General features: G+C 44.6%; 1 protein-coding gene across 4 annotated transcripts in view; it reads left to right on the top strand.

Moving 5' to 3' along the window:
* The window catches only part of RIMBP2 (RIMS binding protein 2), a 338,869-nt gene that overhangs the window by 255,738 nt on the left and 65,964 nt on the right, over positions 1 to 17,167 (top strand). For all 4 annotated transcript variants that reach the window (XM_044989706.1, XM_044989705.1, XM_044989709.1 and 1 more), the window contains 2 exons: positions 8,715 to 8,866; positions 12,054 to 12,130. In XM_044989706.1, coding sequence (XP_044845641.1) covers positions 8,715 to 8,866; positions 12,054 to 12,130 — 229 coding nt within the window. The remainder of the gene's footprint in view (positions 1 to 8,714; positions 8,867 to 12,053; positions 12,131 to 17,167) is intronic.

Genomic DNA, 17,167 nt, shown 5'->3' with positions numbered 1-17,167 from the left:
GGTCCTTGCGTTAAAGGAGCTGTCCCGCTAGCTTGGAGATAACAGTAGACTGTAGGGAGGGGCAGAGACTCACCCTGATTTAGTGTTGGTTACACTTGCTTCCCCCCTCCCCCTGTTTCCTTCTATGAAAGGAATCTGTAGGTAGAAAGAATTGAAAACTGAAGGTGTTCTGTGGAAAATTTCAACAAAAAAGAAAATATTTTCTTTTTAGTCAAAACTTTCATCAGAAAATTTGGACGTGTGAAAAAAAACCACAAACGGGGGGGGGGGGGGGAAATATTGAGGAAAGCAGACACTTTCCACAAAAAATATTAGTTTTGATGAAAACTCAGTTTTCCATCCAAAAAGTTTGGATGGAATGCTTTTGAGAAGCCCTCTATGCAAATAACATCTGTTGGGTTTTTACTTTTCCCTAGAATGTTGATTATACTTAACAGTGGTCAGTTTAGTGATGATGGATGGATTAAAGAGCCATTTTAGCCACAGTGAAACTTGACTGAAAATGCCCCTTTATTTTAATTTAAAAATAAGGTAAAAACAAGGTTCTAAATGAATGAATTTAATTTAAAAATAAGGAAGATATGTTTAAATGTGCTCCATTCTCATTGTGCCTATACTTACAATAATAATAATAATTACCTAACTTTTATACAAGCAGCAAAGAAGCCCTCTATGAACCAGACTAACACGGCTACCCCTCTGATACTTAACTTTTATACAGTGGTTTTCTGCAATATATCTCAAAACGCTTCATAAGGGAGGTCCGTATCATTGTCTCTTGGTTTACTTTGTTCCCTTCATTGTGTGTTTCCCAAAGAGGCATGCTGAACTTTTGCCAGGTGACTTTTCTTTTTGCCAAAGGCGACTCCTCCTTGTGACTAGTTGAGTTTGCTCACTGCCGATTATGCATAAGCAATTTTCAAAGGCTGTGGCAGTATCATTGGTCAGGAGGGTCTCTGAGGATACTTGGAAGGGACCCAGAATGTAGATTCCATCTAGCTGCCTATCAAGGCTGAAAAGTGCGGTGATTATGCGTACAGTGCCTAGCACAAGAGAACCCTGGTCTTTGGATGGGGCCTCTAGGTACTATGGCAATACAAATAATAATTAAATATAATGCATAATCAGTGACATTTGTTCTCTATCATGGTCTTTCTTTCTTTCTTTCTTTCTTTCTTTCTTTCTTTCTTTCTTTCTTTCTTTCTTTCTTTCTTTCCAATTAAGGAATTGGAATGGGCTGCAATTAAGTTAACAGGCCAGATGGTCAGCTGGTGTAAATCGGCATAGCCTCATTGAAGGCAATGGAGCTACACCAGATTACACCAGCAGAAGATCTGTCCCCAAACATCTCTTGACTTAGTTTGGTGGATTTTGTCACAAGGAAAACTACATACTCTAAAGGAAAGAAGAATCTGTCAGTGGAGGCATTTTCCATAATGCAAGGGAGTAAACCAGTTAAAAAGGAGGAGAAGAAAAGAAAATCAATTCTGGACAATTGGTGTGCTGACATTTGGGGATCGATAACACCCCAAACTGTAATGTTCTTCAGGCATCACTGTGAGATACTAACATTGCAATAGAATACTCACAGCGGTTGCGTGGCTGTGAGATAATTTTTCATTGCCTTATCAGGCTTTGAGGATTCTTGAACAATTGCTTTATAATAAATATGAAGAGAAGCTGGAAAAGTAAAATAGATTTGCATTTTGTATTTCATCTTCCTGAGTTTCTAAGAAGGGGTGTGGAGGGAACCCATTTTTTATCGTCAGGAAAAGTACCGTGATTCACAAATCATTTCTCTACCACTGCAGATAAGCAACTGTATTCATCAAAAGCTGACAAACTTGATGTGAAACCAAGTCAGATGGAACAAGACGACTTTCTTTTTTCCGTTCACTTCAGCGCTTTCTTTAGAGATGGTGGGACATTGTGATTTTTTTTTAACACAGAAGAGACGTGTTTGCAATCTCACTGATTCTGCTGCATAATGGTTTATAACAGGGGTTCTCAAACTGGGGGTTGGGACCCTTCAGGGGGTCGTGAAGTTATTACATGGGGGGTTGCAAGCTGTCAGCCTCCACCCCAAACCCCGCTTCGCCTCCAGCATTTATAATGGTGTTAAATATATTAAAAAGTGTTTTTCATTTATAAGGAGTGTCGTACTCAGAGGCTTGCTATGTGAAAAGGGTCACCAGTGCAAAAGTTTGAGAACCACTGGTTTATAGGCTTATGCAGTGGTGAGCTGGAGCCGGTTCGCACCGGTTCACAAGAACCAGTTGTTAAATTTAGAAACAGGTGTAGAACCGGTTGCTAAAGAGGCAGACAGGCGGACAAACTCTGGTCTGTGGGCCACATCCGGCCCGCGGGACCATCCTGTCCGGCCTGCCTGAGCTCCTAGCTGGGGAGGCTTCCCCAGCTCCTCCCCTCCCCCCCCCCCCCTTGGAGAGCTGCAGTGTGCTGAGCTGCTGGTGCCAGCGCAGCTCTGCAGCTCCTGCCACTTTGAGCGGCATGGTAAGGGGGCCAGGCCGGGGCTGGGAGGAGGGGTTAGCAGGGCCGCCCATGGGAGGGGGGAAAGTGGGGCAATTTGTCGACCCCCGCTGGATCAATCGCTGCCTGCCAATCCGGCAGGTAGTGTAGACATACCCTTAATTAATCATCAGAATCCCCTTGGCAGATACGCAAGGTTCAGTTTAAATCTTTAAAATCTGTTTAAATAGACCCCAAATGTTCCAATAAGCAACTAAACTTTTGGGGGCCTAACTAAGTCAGACTCTCTCAACTTCTTGATGTTTGCTGATCACTAACTGAAATGGAAAAGAACAACATGTCTTCAAATGAAACTTTGAAAATATAGCCTGGTTCTCCCTCCAGTCAGTAAAGGCCCTATCCTGCAAAAGTTTTCTCACATCCTATTCACACATGGGTCTACTCAAGTGAGCAACAGTGAGTCTTAAATTTGGACCAATACTCACACCTGGTGTAAATCCATTGCTATCAATAAGTTGTGCTGAGTATTGATTTGGTCCATAATATTTAAGCAAGCAGACAGCATTGTTAACTGTTGAAATCAGCCAGTTCACCGTAATAGTGGTGTTCTCATCAAGCTCTCAGAATTAGGGGCAGAATTTTTTTATTGTTTCCTGGGTAGGAGAGAACACGAGAACAGCTTTCAAAACAGAGCAAATGTCAGAAACAAGGCCAGGTACCAGGGGTGTTTTAATGTTCTTTCCCCAGTCATACAGTGTAGTCCATAATTGATCAGTCAATAGTAATGTACGGTAAGTAGGATGGAAGGTGTAATTGGTTCATGACCAGCCACTTTATGTATGATCAGCTTTAATTGTGTCCTGAGACCTTTAAATGAAGGAATCGGCAGCATTTCCTTGTCTTGGAAGATCATTCTTGAAACTTCCTCCACTGGTCAGTTGCCAGCCATGACAAAATTTGTGCCTTATGTATATGAGGCTTCCAGCAGCAGGAAAGTTTAGTTTCGTGTTTAGTAACTAAGGTATTATGGGTCTGGTGCTACTCCTACTGATGTCAAGGGAAAAAAACATTGACTTCAATGGGCGTAGGACTAGACCCATAATACCTTAGTTTCAAACAGCCTATACAAGAGCTCTTGGTGAGAAGGTCGATGTATTTTGGAACTTGATACATGCATTCAGGTTCTTTTATCCAACAAAATAAAGTAGCTCAGCTGGCAAGACAAATCAAGCTGAAGAGACAGGCTTTGATGTTCTGAGTGAAGTTCCACTCCCCTGCTTTTGTGCCTGTCGGGTGGCACTGACATGGGGGAGTCCACATCAGGGATAGAACTGGGGTGACTGGCTCCTAAACCTCCCTTCCCAGAGCACAGGGGCATATAGGGGATAGCAAAAAGAGTAGCTGGAGCATGATGCACTCCAGCAATCCCCAGCTAGTAGGAGCTGGTGCAGGTTAGAACAGCCCTTAGAACCAGAAAGTCATAAGTTGCTCCCTAATGCTGCCCACACCCCTCCCTCTTCCATCCACTGTAATGTGGACTCAGCAAAAAAAAATTGACCTAAGAGAAAACAATGACTGGAGGAAGGGGACGAGGGGAAATTCAGTTGAATTACATAACCCTTTTTTCACTCTAAAGTTTATATTATCAAAACACTGATGTTCCTTACAGGGCTGGCTCCAGCGTTTTTGCTGCCCCAAGCGGCGGGAAAAAAAAGAAGAAAAAAGCCGCGATTGGCGGCAGCTCTACCGCCGTCGCTTCATTCTTCGGGGGCAATTCAGCGGCTGGTCCTTCCCTCCAACAGGGACTGAGGGGCTCGCCGCCGAAGAGCCGGAGGTGCCGCCCTTTTCCGTTGGCTGCCCCAAGCACCTGCTTGCTGCGCTGGTGCTTGGAGCCGGCCCTGGTTCCTTGGTATCCTTATTACCTGTGTTTTAGCACCAGGCATTACATAGTATCATACTAATATTAGACTTGCAAGCCTCCTGACAGGAAATAGCTGTTGAAAATGTGGTACCACTTACGGTTTTCACACCTTTCTATGCCTATTTGCTGTTGTTATACCAATTCATTCAAAACAGTCTGCACTTCAGAAAGGATCCCAATTCATGGATTCAGAATGATGCATTCTGCTATGAGAAACCCGTGGGAAAGGTCCTTTGTGTTGCGTAACCTTTAACTAGAGCTGTTTGGAACACTTTTGCTGAAATGTTCTGTGAAACACACATTTTTTTCAGGAAGGGGTTGGGGGTTTTGGGATGAGGCAGAGCAGGGGAAGGTGGGAGACAGATTATTTCTAGCTGCAGGATTAGGGCACTGGCCTGGGATGTGGGAGACCCAGGATCACATCTGTACTTTCCCTGATTGGGAGTGATCTGATATGAAAAACTGCGGAGAATCAGGCAGAGCAGTGACTTCAACCAGGATTTTCCACATCCCAGGCTAATATCCTCCCCTCCAGGAGACATATACACACTGTTGTTCTCCAGTGACTTCTGTCATGAATCCTTATCATTATTACTGTTACTTTTCAGATACTAGGCTGAGGGGAAGGATGTATGTATTCCTAGTCTCCAATGAATTCATAAATGGAGAAGCATCCATATAGGACCAGAAACTCCTGGTATTTATTGTGGTGCAAACCAAGTGAAGCCACTGGCATTGCACCAGAGTGAGAAGAGAATTTAACGTGCAATCCCAAAATATTCTGATTGTAAAATTAATCTTAGTTACAGATGCAGAATTATGTTACTGTACCTATGCATACTTAATCCAAAGGGGCTGGCTTTTTCTATAGAACTCCAAGAGCAAGAGATTTCAAGAGGCGTACAACATGTTTCATATACGAGTTTCAATTTGCCTTTTTGCTAAAATGGTGATTGTTATTAGTGAAGTCGTTTGCACTTACAGTAGCTTTTTATAAAATCTCTGCTGAAGTGAAAAAAACATAAAACAACAGGTCTACATGGTTGTTGGAATTTGGACAAATTGAGACACTTTATTTAAAAATAAGTAATCACCACCTTAAACAGCAGCAACAACAACAAGAAAGAATGATTTCTGTTGTGCAAAGTCCCAGTAGCTAACAACTAACAATCTACACTGTAGCTAGCCCATAGTCCGAGATGGAAGACGCCCTGTCGGGCTAAGAGCACGGGGAGGAGGGATTTCTTCAGGAGCAGCTGCTGTCATTTCACAAACTCTTGCATAGGAAGTTAACAGCTGATGGCACTTGTTAGAGGAAGGGAGAAATGATCTTGCAGATGTAGCTGAATGAGAAGGGGGACTTGAGAGGGAAGTGACATTTCAGGAAGCAGGGAATCAGATTTGGAAACCCAATCCATCTTGAATGGTTGGAATTGCTGCTGAAGTGCCCTCCTCTGCCACTTTGCACTTACCTAGGTAGGAAAACATCATTGTCCCCATTTAGGTGGGGCAAATGAGACACAGAAGGGGTAGGAGTGATTTGCCCAAGGTCATACACCAAATCAGTATCAGAAGTAGGATTAAAACTCAGGTCTCTTGACTCTCAGGTGCATGCCTAATCCAATATACTGAAGTGAACTCAAGGCAAGTTACTTAATTTCTTTCTATTCGCCTCTTTCTAAAATTGAGTAGTAATTCTTCTCTTTTCTCGCCCTCCGCCCACCCACCACATTCAGTCCCTTGCTCAGTCCTGTCACTTCTTCCTCCCTGTTACCAAAACCCACATTACCTTCCTGTCCCTCATGGCTAAAATCCTTGTCCAGGCCTCGATCATCTTTTGCCTTGACTGTTGTGATCTTTCCTCTTCTCATACCTCCCTGCTTCTCACCTCTCCAGTCTGTCCAAAATGTAGCTGCTAATGTTCTCTGCTGCTTCAACCACATCAGCGGCATTTGCATCTCTCTCTTCTCTACTGCATCAAAGTCAAGCACCATGTCCTGATTTTCACAGCCCCCATAATTTAGCTCCCCCCTTAATCTTGGCACTTATTCCCACCTCCCCTGTTTACTCCCTCTCTCTCTCTCTCTCTCTCTCTCTCTCTCTCTCTCTCTGCTTTTCCCAATCCTTTTGCCTTTTATCTCATGCTTCCATGCTCAGTCTTGGACCTTCTATCATGCTGCTCCTTGTTATCTCCTGCTGAGCACCCTCTCTCCCCCTTCATATATCTCCTTAAAACGTACTCCTTCCAACGTCCCTTCCTGAGTTCCCCATCAATTCCCATGACATGAACAGTGTTCCAGGATCTTGCTTTTGTGTTGTTCTATCTGATCTAATGTAGGCTCAGATTCTGGCCAGTCCCCTGTATGGGGAACACAGCAAAGGGTAGGGTGTCGAAGGAACTTTCCATTCTGGTGCCTAGGAAGAACTCACACTGCAGTGGATATAACAAAACCGAGGAAAATCCAATAGACATGAGCCTCAGAACTGGTTTCCTTTTAATATATTGTAGCAGTTGGAGCAATTATCTGTAGACTCTAGAATGACAGTCTGGTGTGGCAAATGCATTAACAGTGAACGGAAGGAACCAAATTAGCTGCAGGTTTCTGAAAGGGGATTGTTATTCTATTAAAAGTATGAGAGAAATTCCAAAAATAAAAAATGTGCCCTTTGCCAGTGTGGAGATTGCTGCAAGCAGGGCTGGTTGCAATAAATCTTTTGTACGGCCTTGTATATTTCCCTGTGGTTAATGTGCTTAAGCTGCTGTGCTATAAAATTAAAGTGGTGCAGAGAGAACGAATCAAGTTGGACCAAGGAACATACTAAAAAACCCTCTGACGATGTCTTTTAGGAGCTCATCCTCTTCTGCGGTACAGTTGATGAGTCTCAGTGGCATGTAACGGGGAAGCAGGCACTTCAAGAACAAAACACCACATTTCAAACTCCTAGCGCAATTGGAGGGGAGCAGCCGACCTCACACGTGACCAGGACTTGAAAATAAGAGCATGGACTAGTTGTATTAAAAAGAGAGGAGAGGAAGGCTGAGAAATCTGATTGTGGCAGCAGTGCCGCAAATTGTTTGCTGTGGTTTTGCTACAGCTGCTGCTGCTTCAGATATAATTAGCCCCAGATTGCTATTTCCTGCTTTCTTACTTGTGGTTCCAGAGGAGTAGTGTGACTGGTGAAGGAAAACGTAGGGCAGCATTTTATATTCCATGTTTACCAATCCCCCTTGCAGCCTTGAGAAGCACATTTTTTAAAACCATATTTCACAAGCCTTTAGGGATTGATCCTGGGAATACGAAGTACTCTTAATGTCTACTATAGTCACTAGGAGTTCAGGCTGCTTAGCATCTTGCAGGATCGGGTCTCTTATTCCTTTAATGGTATGGTGTATTTTATCTTTTATTGGCAAAATTTTTATAATCAGAAAAAAATGTTCAAAGTGTCTCCAGAATTTTCTCCTTTTTTCCTTAATATGGCTCCTGCATTTTTTAGAAAATTTAATGATTGTGTTTGTGACTTAGAATATGGGCTGTTGAACAAGAAACCCCAATTCTAATTCTACTCTGCCACTGATATACCATGTAGCACTGGGCAAGACACTTACCCAACATTGTTACCTGATCTGCAGAATGGAGATGGTAGGACTTGGTTGTTCTCTGGCAGTGAAAAGATCTTAAATTGGGTATATATTTTCACTTAGGTTAAAGCCTTTTGCACATCCACAGTGACGTAAAAGTGCCTTATTGTAAATGAGGATTAGGACCAGTAGTGCATACCTATCTCCCTACAGGGTATTGAGCATTAATTAGTTAAAACTTTTTAATGCAAGTGCTAAGCTAAATATTATTATTGTCAATAAATAGACAGTATTTACAAGAAGGCTTGGTTTTTTTTTCATGCCAACATAAAAAATAATCTTAGCATGTGTGTGAAACTACTAGAACACGTAGTCATCTCATATAGTAACCTTTTCTCTTTTCCAACTGGTTGGTAAAAATTGGGAGATGATTCATGTTTATTTGCTCCTTAGCTCTGATCTTGACATTAAAATGTCTTCACATTCCCCATAATTGTCCATTAGAAGTTTTTCAGGACTTTTAATCCACTGAACAGGTACAGAATGGGAAGTGGCAATGGATGCTTGCTCTGTGCTACCCTTTGTCATCCCCTCTCTGGATGGGCCATTAATAGGGGTCAGATGATTGTTCACACCCTGTGACGCATTCAGCATATGATGCCTCTGCTGTGACTGTCAACTACGTTGCCACTTTGTACCAATTGTTGTGTTTTTATTTACGGGTAGGTAACGAAAGCCCTTCTGGAAGTCGTTGTGTGATTTCGGAGTTTATACGACCCCTGCAGATATCTGGTGACAAACCAGAACAGTTGTCCGTCAAACCTACGTTTCTGTCCAGGTCAAGATCCGGCAGCCCAAGATGCAGATTTGATTCAGACGTGAGTCTTTTTAAGTTGGTGACATTGGGAATGTGTTTGATCGGCTAGAGCCTTCCTTCTTCAATGGGACAGGTGTGCTACACCTCAGTGTTTAACTGCACTTCTGAAGAGTCAAGGGCTGGGATTTTCAAAAGGACCCAAGTGATTTGGGAGCATAAATAATGGGACTATTGTGCATCTAAATCACATAGGGAGGTTGAAAATCCCATCTAGGAAACCTGACTGTCTTCCTTTCTGGTCTTTTGCTTAGTTTGTTTATTTAGTCCTTGTGAAATGTATCACATTTTAGTCGATCTTTTTTGTGCCCATTAGTGGTGCTAGATTGACATAAATCCTCTATCCACAGGACAGATAATGCATCTGTAAGAGCAGTATTCCACCCGATGCCCTGCCAATGTGCCTCAGCTCTGTTCCAGAAAGGCCACTTCTAGGTGTGAGAAGTGGATCATTCTCTTTGACCTGTCCTTTGCTTGGTTTTAATGATGTGGAAATCCATTCATTAGTAACTGGAATGATATCGCCACCTGGATCATTCTTAGCTGAATTTGAACCTGTAAACTGGAGAATCCCCTCAGCCATTCAGCTTCCTAACATATCTGCATTTATTTCCAGTTTTGGAAAATTCAGCAGAGATATTGACAATATTTTATTATTGCTAATCTTTGCACATCTCAGGACTAGCAGGAGGAAATCCACTGAAACACCATTCAAGTTCTTCAGTGTACTTGATTATGACTCCTTTTCCTTCATCTCGTCATGTGCACAGTCTCAACACCCACAAACAAAACTCCTGTAGACTTGAATAAGGATGAAACCCAAACGCCTCTTGTAGAAATGTTATAGGGTTCTATAAAAATGCTCTTAAATCCCAATCAAATTTAATAGAGATTAAGGTGCTATCTATAGGTTTCCTTAACCAGGCTATAGAATTATATCAGTGGGATCTCATTATCTATTAAAAACATATATGAGATGATTTTTTTAAAAATATATTTAAAAATCCATTAAATTCTGTAAGACTGTTCCATGAGGGCAAACAGAACTAGAAAACAATGAGGGTTGTAATGATATTTTATTGGATACAGACCTGATTTTTCCCTCTGTCAAACATTTTAAAAGTAAATAGACTGAAATTGTGTTCAGATGCTGTGGCTATAACATAGGGATTGCTGATGAACCCCAGGAAGTTGATTGCATCAAAATGCTTGTGGACATCACTAAAAATCAAAGTGTAATACAGGATATTCTACAAAAGAATTAGATTCCTACTAGCTTCTACTAATATGCCACTCAATATCCACATCTCGGGGTCTGTTGACCAAGAAACACATAAACTCTTAATACCATTACTGGGAGGTGTGAGCATCCACTGCTTGATGAATAGGCTGCATCAAGAGCAGTGAAGCCAAAAAAAGGCAGCATAGCAACCAAATTTAAGGAAGCAGAACTAACAGCACAGAACAGAACAAGTGCATGTCAAATTTAATCCTCTTCTTCTATTATTTTTCAGTTGTCTCTCACTGAGAACGTCAAGCAGTTTTTAACTGAATTGCTCATTGTTTGCCTTTCTAAGTGTAATTATGTGGTGCCTACATACCTCTCACATACACACGTAAGTTTAGTTACAGACCAAGGTACCATATCCAGTATCCAAAGAGAAAAATATATAAATTACACCTTAAGGAAATCAGCTTTTGAAATATAAAATCTGAGAGTGGTACTTGCTGTTGTAATTTCTGACATCAAAAGGGCGCACAGTCCATTCCACAACGACATCCCCACAACTTCCATGATTGTTAGTAAGAATACTGGCTCTGCTCCTAGGGTAATCATTATCAGCTCAGTTGTGAGCCCAGCTGCACACATCTATTCAGGGAGTCAGGGGACATAAGGAGCCTTCATACACCACTGTACAGGCTATGCACATCACCAGTGCCAACTGCTACTCCCATTCCCATATGGTGAGCGACGAGTAGGCAGGCAAGCATGGGGAGTGTCCGGAGTCTTGGTTGTGCCCACCAAGAGAGCAGCCCATGCCCCAGAGCCAGCGCAGAGAAGAAAGTTACATGCACCGGCCTTTTTGCTGGAGCATAATGCTTCATAACTGTAACTTGGGAGCAGGAGGAACTAGAGTGAGACTCCAAATCACAGTCAGGTGCCTGCCTGTCTCCTGGATTATAGGGTTACCATTCAGCCCCATGAAAGCTTCCCTGCTTGACTCCACAGCCTAACTTGGTACTACTGTTTTAAGGAGAAGTTTCTATCTCAGTTCTCCTAGAGGTGTCTAGCATATTGTAAAACAGAGGACAGTGAGAAATGTATCCCTCCTTACGAACAGTGCCCAGCATCGAGCAGGAGAGACAGAATTTTTATTGCTTTAGTACACTGAATTTCAAGAATGTATCTGATGCAGATCCAAAATACATAGGACCTGTTTATGTTGACTCAGCAGTACAGTTTAATCACTAGGTTTTCTACTCATTAATTCATGGTGGAGTCAAAATTATGGCTTTGCTATATTGTGCTGCATTAAGCATCATGGTGAATTCAGAGCTAATATGTGTTTCCACTGGGTTAGTGGAGCGGATGGAATTCAGCAGATGGGGACTGGTTTGGGAGAGTTTTATTTGGTGTGATTCTTCAGCTAATACTGGTCACAATTTTAAAAAAATCAATATTTGCCTACAGTTACAAGTCAGTGGTATCTAAGGTACCACAGTTATTTCCTATTCTAACTATAGGGTATCATTATGAGCTAACTGTGTAAAAGTTGACATTTTAATGGCAGCAAACACTGTACACAACACTAGGTGAATCATTTACAGTAAGTCATCTTGGGACTCACTTGCTGAAGTTTTAATTAAAATCAAACAGCACACTTTGGATAAATTACTGTTCATTATTAGTACACCTCTACCCTGATATAACGCGACTCGATATAACACGAATTTGGATATAACGCGGTAAAGCAGTTCTCCAGGAGGGGAGGGGGGACGGGGATTTTTTGGCTCCTGAGGACAGCGTTATATCGAGGTAGAGGTGTATACATATTTCTAAATAAAAATGAATTGCCGAAAACCTATATCCGACTGTTTCGTGTCATCTGAAGTGTTTTGTATGTGTTGCATGTACTCAGGCTAACAATGGGTGCAACAGTATAAATCCTATTGTCTTTATTTCTTTACAGATGGATAATGAACGGAATTCCAATACCTCAAAGCAAAGATATTCTGGGAAAGTCCATCTTTGCATCGCCCGTTATAGGTAACATAAACAGCTAGGGGGGAAAATATAATTCCAAAATTGTGGGGGGGGGTTCACTTTTTTTTCTTTTTTTTTGGCAGATGTAGTTAATGTCCAGACCCCAGTCCTGTTCATATAGAACGCTAAGTAAAGGGACGATTCACAGTGGGGTTCAGGGAAATGGACGAAATCCTAACCACACCCTACTTCCACAGCCTGGGCAAATGCTGTGCCCCATCCTCCATGCAAATGGGTTTGGCTGCTAAATTTGCATCCACAAAGGCCCCTCCCGTATTCATCCTCAAGCAACTTCATGATTACAGTGGATGGAGCTCCCCTGTGCAAATACAAAGCACAGCTGTGTGGTTCACAGACAGTGCAGGCTTTCTTGTACAGGCTTTCCGCATCCTAACCCCACCCTCTTGCACAGTGGAACTATGCAGCTTTTTTCATTGCCTTTTGGGTTGTACATGCCTGCAGACAGATGGGGGCAGGGTTTGCACCCAGGTCATTCTCTGGCCAGCTGGCCTGGGAAAAGGAGGTCAGAGAAGACCAAACAACATTTGTCAGAAGGGATCCTGCTAATCAGTGTCTTTCTCAGTGTATATATAGCTTCAAATCAGCAAAGGGTAGTCTCAGAATGTAAATGATAACATTCTACATTAATTCGGGCTCTGTGTCTGACCATTACAGAAAGGTTTTCCATAGAGACACAAGCCTAATCTTTTAGAAGTGCTTTCTCTGCTTTAGCTTCCTTCCTTTCTGAGGGGAGCAGTGACTGCAAATCATAGTGTACACCTGGAATCTTCAGTGCCAGCAGATAGCATGGGAGCTCCTCTGAAAGTGTGGTTTGTCTGCTGACTGATCTGGGTATGTTGAGCCCACTGGCACTCAGTTACTCCTGGGGGAATTCTGCACCCCGTGTGTGTGCAGAATTCATCTCCTTTGCAGATTTCTTTGCTTCCCCAAAGAAAAATGACTTTCTGACAGGGAAGCAATATGCCCAGTGGTCTGTGATGGGATGTTAGATGGGTTGGGATCTGAGTTACTACAGAGAATTCTTTCCTGGGTGCTGGCTGGTGAGTCTTGCCCACATGCTCAGGGTTTAACTGATCGCCATATTTGGGGTCGGGAAGGAATTTTCCTCCAGGGCAGATTGGCAGAGGCCCAGGAGGTTTTTCGCCTTCCTCTGCAGCATGGGGCACGGGTCACTTGCTGGAGGATTCTCTGCAGCTTGAGGTCTTCAAACTGCAATTTGGGGACTTCAATAACTCAGGCATAGGTAGGGGTTTGTTATAGAAGTGGGTGGGTGAGATTCTGTGGCCTGTGTTGTGCAGGAGGTCAGACTAGATGATCATAATGGTCCCTTCTGACCTTAAAGTCTATGAGTGGTCATGCACCACTCCCCAGCAATGTGGGTGCCTTGTCTCAGGCACTCGGAGCAGCCAGTGGAGTGGTAAATCACTGGGAAGGAGGATGCCCCTGCCAGTGGCTCCTACCCTGTGCCAGGCTCACCTACTAGTCCTGGCTGGGCTGGGAAGGATGCAGCTTCCTCTTCCCTTGCAAGGAGCGGCCAGCAGGCCCATGGGCAGCAATTCCAGGGCCAGGGCCATCCCTGGGGGGCAGGGCCCAGGGTGGAAGTGACGAATGCATCACTTCCGGGACTGACCGCCTGGCCCACGGGGCCCCCTAAAGCGCGGGGGCCAGAGTGGTCGCGCGTGCCTAGGAGCCCTGCAGCTTGCCAGGGCGATTTAAAGGGCCCCAGGGCTCCTGGCTGCTGCTACTGTGGAAATGGTGGTGGCCGGGGGCCTCCAGGCCCTTTTAAATCAGCCAGGCCCCTGGGCAACTGCCCCCTTTCCCCCCTCCCCCTATCGGCGGGCCTGCTGGCCAGGGCTGGTTCAGACCCACCCCCAGAAACCTGTCCAGTTGCAGGAAGTGCTGCACCCCTCCCTCCCTCCCCTACTTCCTCAGCCATGGGGGGAAGAGTCACTATACAGGGAGCTGCTCCCCTATCTCACCCCCTGCACCCAGAACCCACATCCTGACAAGCCTCACCCTCTGCATCTGGATCCCACCCCTGCACCCAGACCGCACCCCACACTCGAACCCCCACCCCACCAAGCCTCACCCCACCTGCACCTGGACTACCCTTACTAGGCCCCAACACCCACACTCTCCACCAAGCCAGCACCCAGACCTGCACCCTACCAAGTCAGCACCTGGACCCCCCTGCTGAGCCCCACCACCTTCCCATAGACCCCCCTGCAAAGTCTCATTGTGTCTGCACCCAGAACCACCCCCCAATGAGCCCCTGTTCATCCATATCTCCCTCGCACCCGGACACCCCACCAAGCTGCCCGCACCCAGATTGCCCCACACATTACCCTGTCACCCCACATCTGGTTCTCCCTACACTAAGCCCCTCCATACTTGGATCCTGCTCAGCGGAGCCTGCCTGCCTACATCTAGTGTGATTGGCACGGAGGGGCAGGGCCCCAGGGTGTTTCTGGGATAGCCCTGGTCCTTGCACTGTGTCAGGGTCAGGTGCCACTTTACCACCGAGTCCAGTTCCGGGGGTGGGGGATGCAGGGGGATCTTCTACCTCTGTGCAGTCGGTGGCCTGTGCTCCCACTAGCCGTGCTGGAGCCTCCACATTTATTTATTAACAAATAACATTTGCAGAATTTTAAAATATTGTGTGCACATTTTTTATTTTTTTGGCGCAGAATGCCATCGGGAGTACCACTCCCCGATACTTCAAATCTCAGTAATCAAAGTATTTTAATACTAAATTTAAGTCTTAATTTCCCCAGAATTAACCTGGCTAGCAAAGAGGGGGAGTCATGCCAGTCTCAGTTCCATTACAGTGTAATATTCAGTGCACTGCAGAGTTTAGGTGACAGTGCAGAGCCCAGAGGAAGGCAGAGATTAAACTCAGTTTCTCTAGAGGAACATGATTTTATTTCTGCTCACCCAACTGAAGAAAGTTCCTAAACAAACCAGGATGAAACTAAAAGATTATTAATTGATTCATTAAATGCCTTATATATCGACTTTAAGTGGCTGCAGTCACACTTGAAGAGCTGGTAGAAAAAGAACAGCTGAAGATTGCTTTCTTTGTAGGCTTTAAAAAACTAACACACCCAAACCTTTTATTGTAGGCAACAGTGCACTTTCCATTTATGCTAGATTTAAAATAATGCACTTTCCATTGGCTTTTAACATGTCGAACACGCAAGTCTAACATGGTATGTTCAACATAACCAGAACATTTACTTTCAACGTGGACAATATTTTTTTTTAAAAAAAGGAAAAGGAACAAACCAGAAAATTGTATTTGTTGTAAATGCCAAAACAAAAAAAAAGGGGGCGGGGGGACCACAACATCTCCCAGTGCTAGAGAGGCAGCACGGTGCTGTGGTTAAAGAAGAGGAACTGGGAATCAGGAGATCTAGAACCTGATCATGGTTCTGACACCTCCTCACTGTGTGACTTTAGGCAGGACCAGAATCCCTGTGGCCCTCACTTTCCTTATATGTATAAATGTGATGATACTTACCTACCTCATCAGAAAGGGACTGAATGGACTCTTCCATCAATGCATGTGAGATGCTTTCCTGATCCACAGGTGGAAGGTGCAGAAGTCCAGCACATGGCCTATTCCTCTCTTAAATCCCACTGCCCTTTTTAGTGGACCTCTGCACAGGGGTGAATTTCAACTCCTGTGTGGAGTATTCTTAGTATTATACAACTTCCTATGCCTGTTAGTTGCTTCTCATTGATGATGTTTTTATTATAGATCAAATATTATTCTAGTTGCATTAAAAGATACACTCCAGCTTATTTACACACATAGTGTACATAGTGCACAGAGACTATTTCAAGGCACTTAAACACACCCGTGTACTTAAATGAAGCAAAACTTAATAACTTAACAGCTGCGAAAGTATAATCAGTGTATGCTTCCCATGCAATTTCAGTCAGCAAGTAAACTTGTGGCTGTATTTTGCTACTAGCACATCAAAATGTCTTCATTTCAAGAGCCAGGAGTCAATGTGGTGCCCATGGAAATGTGCCTTTTTTATAGCCTATGCCATTTTCCTGTGAGCAAAGCGCAAGTAATGTTTATATTGCATTAGCAATGTTGGCTACAAAATAAAAGGGATTTGTCCAGGGAAGGGAGGGGGAGAGAGGAAATCTTGTACATTTAAATTGGCTCACAAACCCATCAGAGTACCACCATAGGTGGTCAGAGTTTTCATTAAACATTAATGAGGAGAGAGTCATTAAATACAATTATTGGCATGAGAGTTTGTGTAAAATAAACAATAAATAGCATAAAGTAAGTAGGGTTACATACGTCCGTATTTTCCCGGACATGTCTGGCTTTTTAGCTGTTAAATTGCCGTCCAGGAGGAATTTTTAAATATCTAAAAACGTCCGGGAAAATACGGACGTATGGTAACCCTAGCATGGGAGCTGCCGGAGCTGCGGAGTGGGGTTTGCAGGCGCCGGCAGCGCACAGAGAGCCCTCTGCTCCTCCTCCCCCGACCTGACGAGCCAGAGGGACCTGCCAGGGGACAAAGTAAGGAGTTCTGGTGGTGCTTACCTGGGGAGGCTCCCGGGAAACATCCAGCAGGTCCCTCTGGCTCCTAGGGTCGGGTCAGAGGAGGCGGGGGCACGGAGGCACAGAGGTGGAGAGGGTCTCTGCGTGCTGCACCGGCTCCCTCCTGCCCAATCAGAGCTGCGGGGGCAGGGCATGCAGATGCTGGCAGAGGGCAGAGAGCCCTCAGTCCCCCCCGCTCGACCTGACCCGACCCGACCCTAGGAGCCAGAGGGACCTGCCGTATGCTTCCTGGGAGCCAGTGGCTGGCTGGCGGGCAGGTGGGTGAGGAGGTGAGTGGCGAGGGAGCCAGTGGCTGGCGGGCGGGTGAGGAGGCAAGTGGCGGGTGGGGAGGGTGAAAAGGTGAGTGGCAAGGGAGCCAGTGGCTGGCTGGCGGGCAGGTGGGTGAGGAGGCGAGTGGCGAGGGAGCCAGTGGCTGGCGGGCGGGTGAGGTG

This window comes from Mauremys mutica, chromosome 16 (genome assembly GCF_020497125.1).
Source record: "Mauremys mutica isolate MM-2020 ecotype Southern chromosome 16, ASM2049712v1, whole genome shotgun sequence".
NCBI lineage: Eukaryota > Metazoa > Chordata > Testudines > Geoemydidae > Mauremys > Mauremys mutica.
This window is presented reverse-complemented; position numbering and strand designations above follow the sequence as displayed.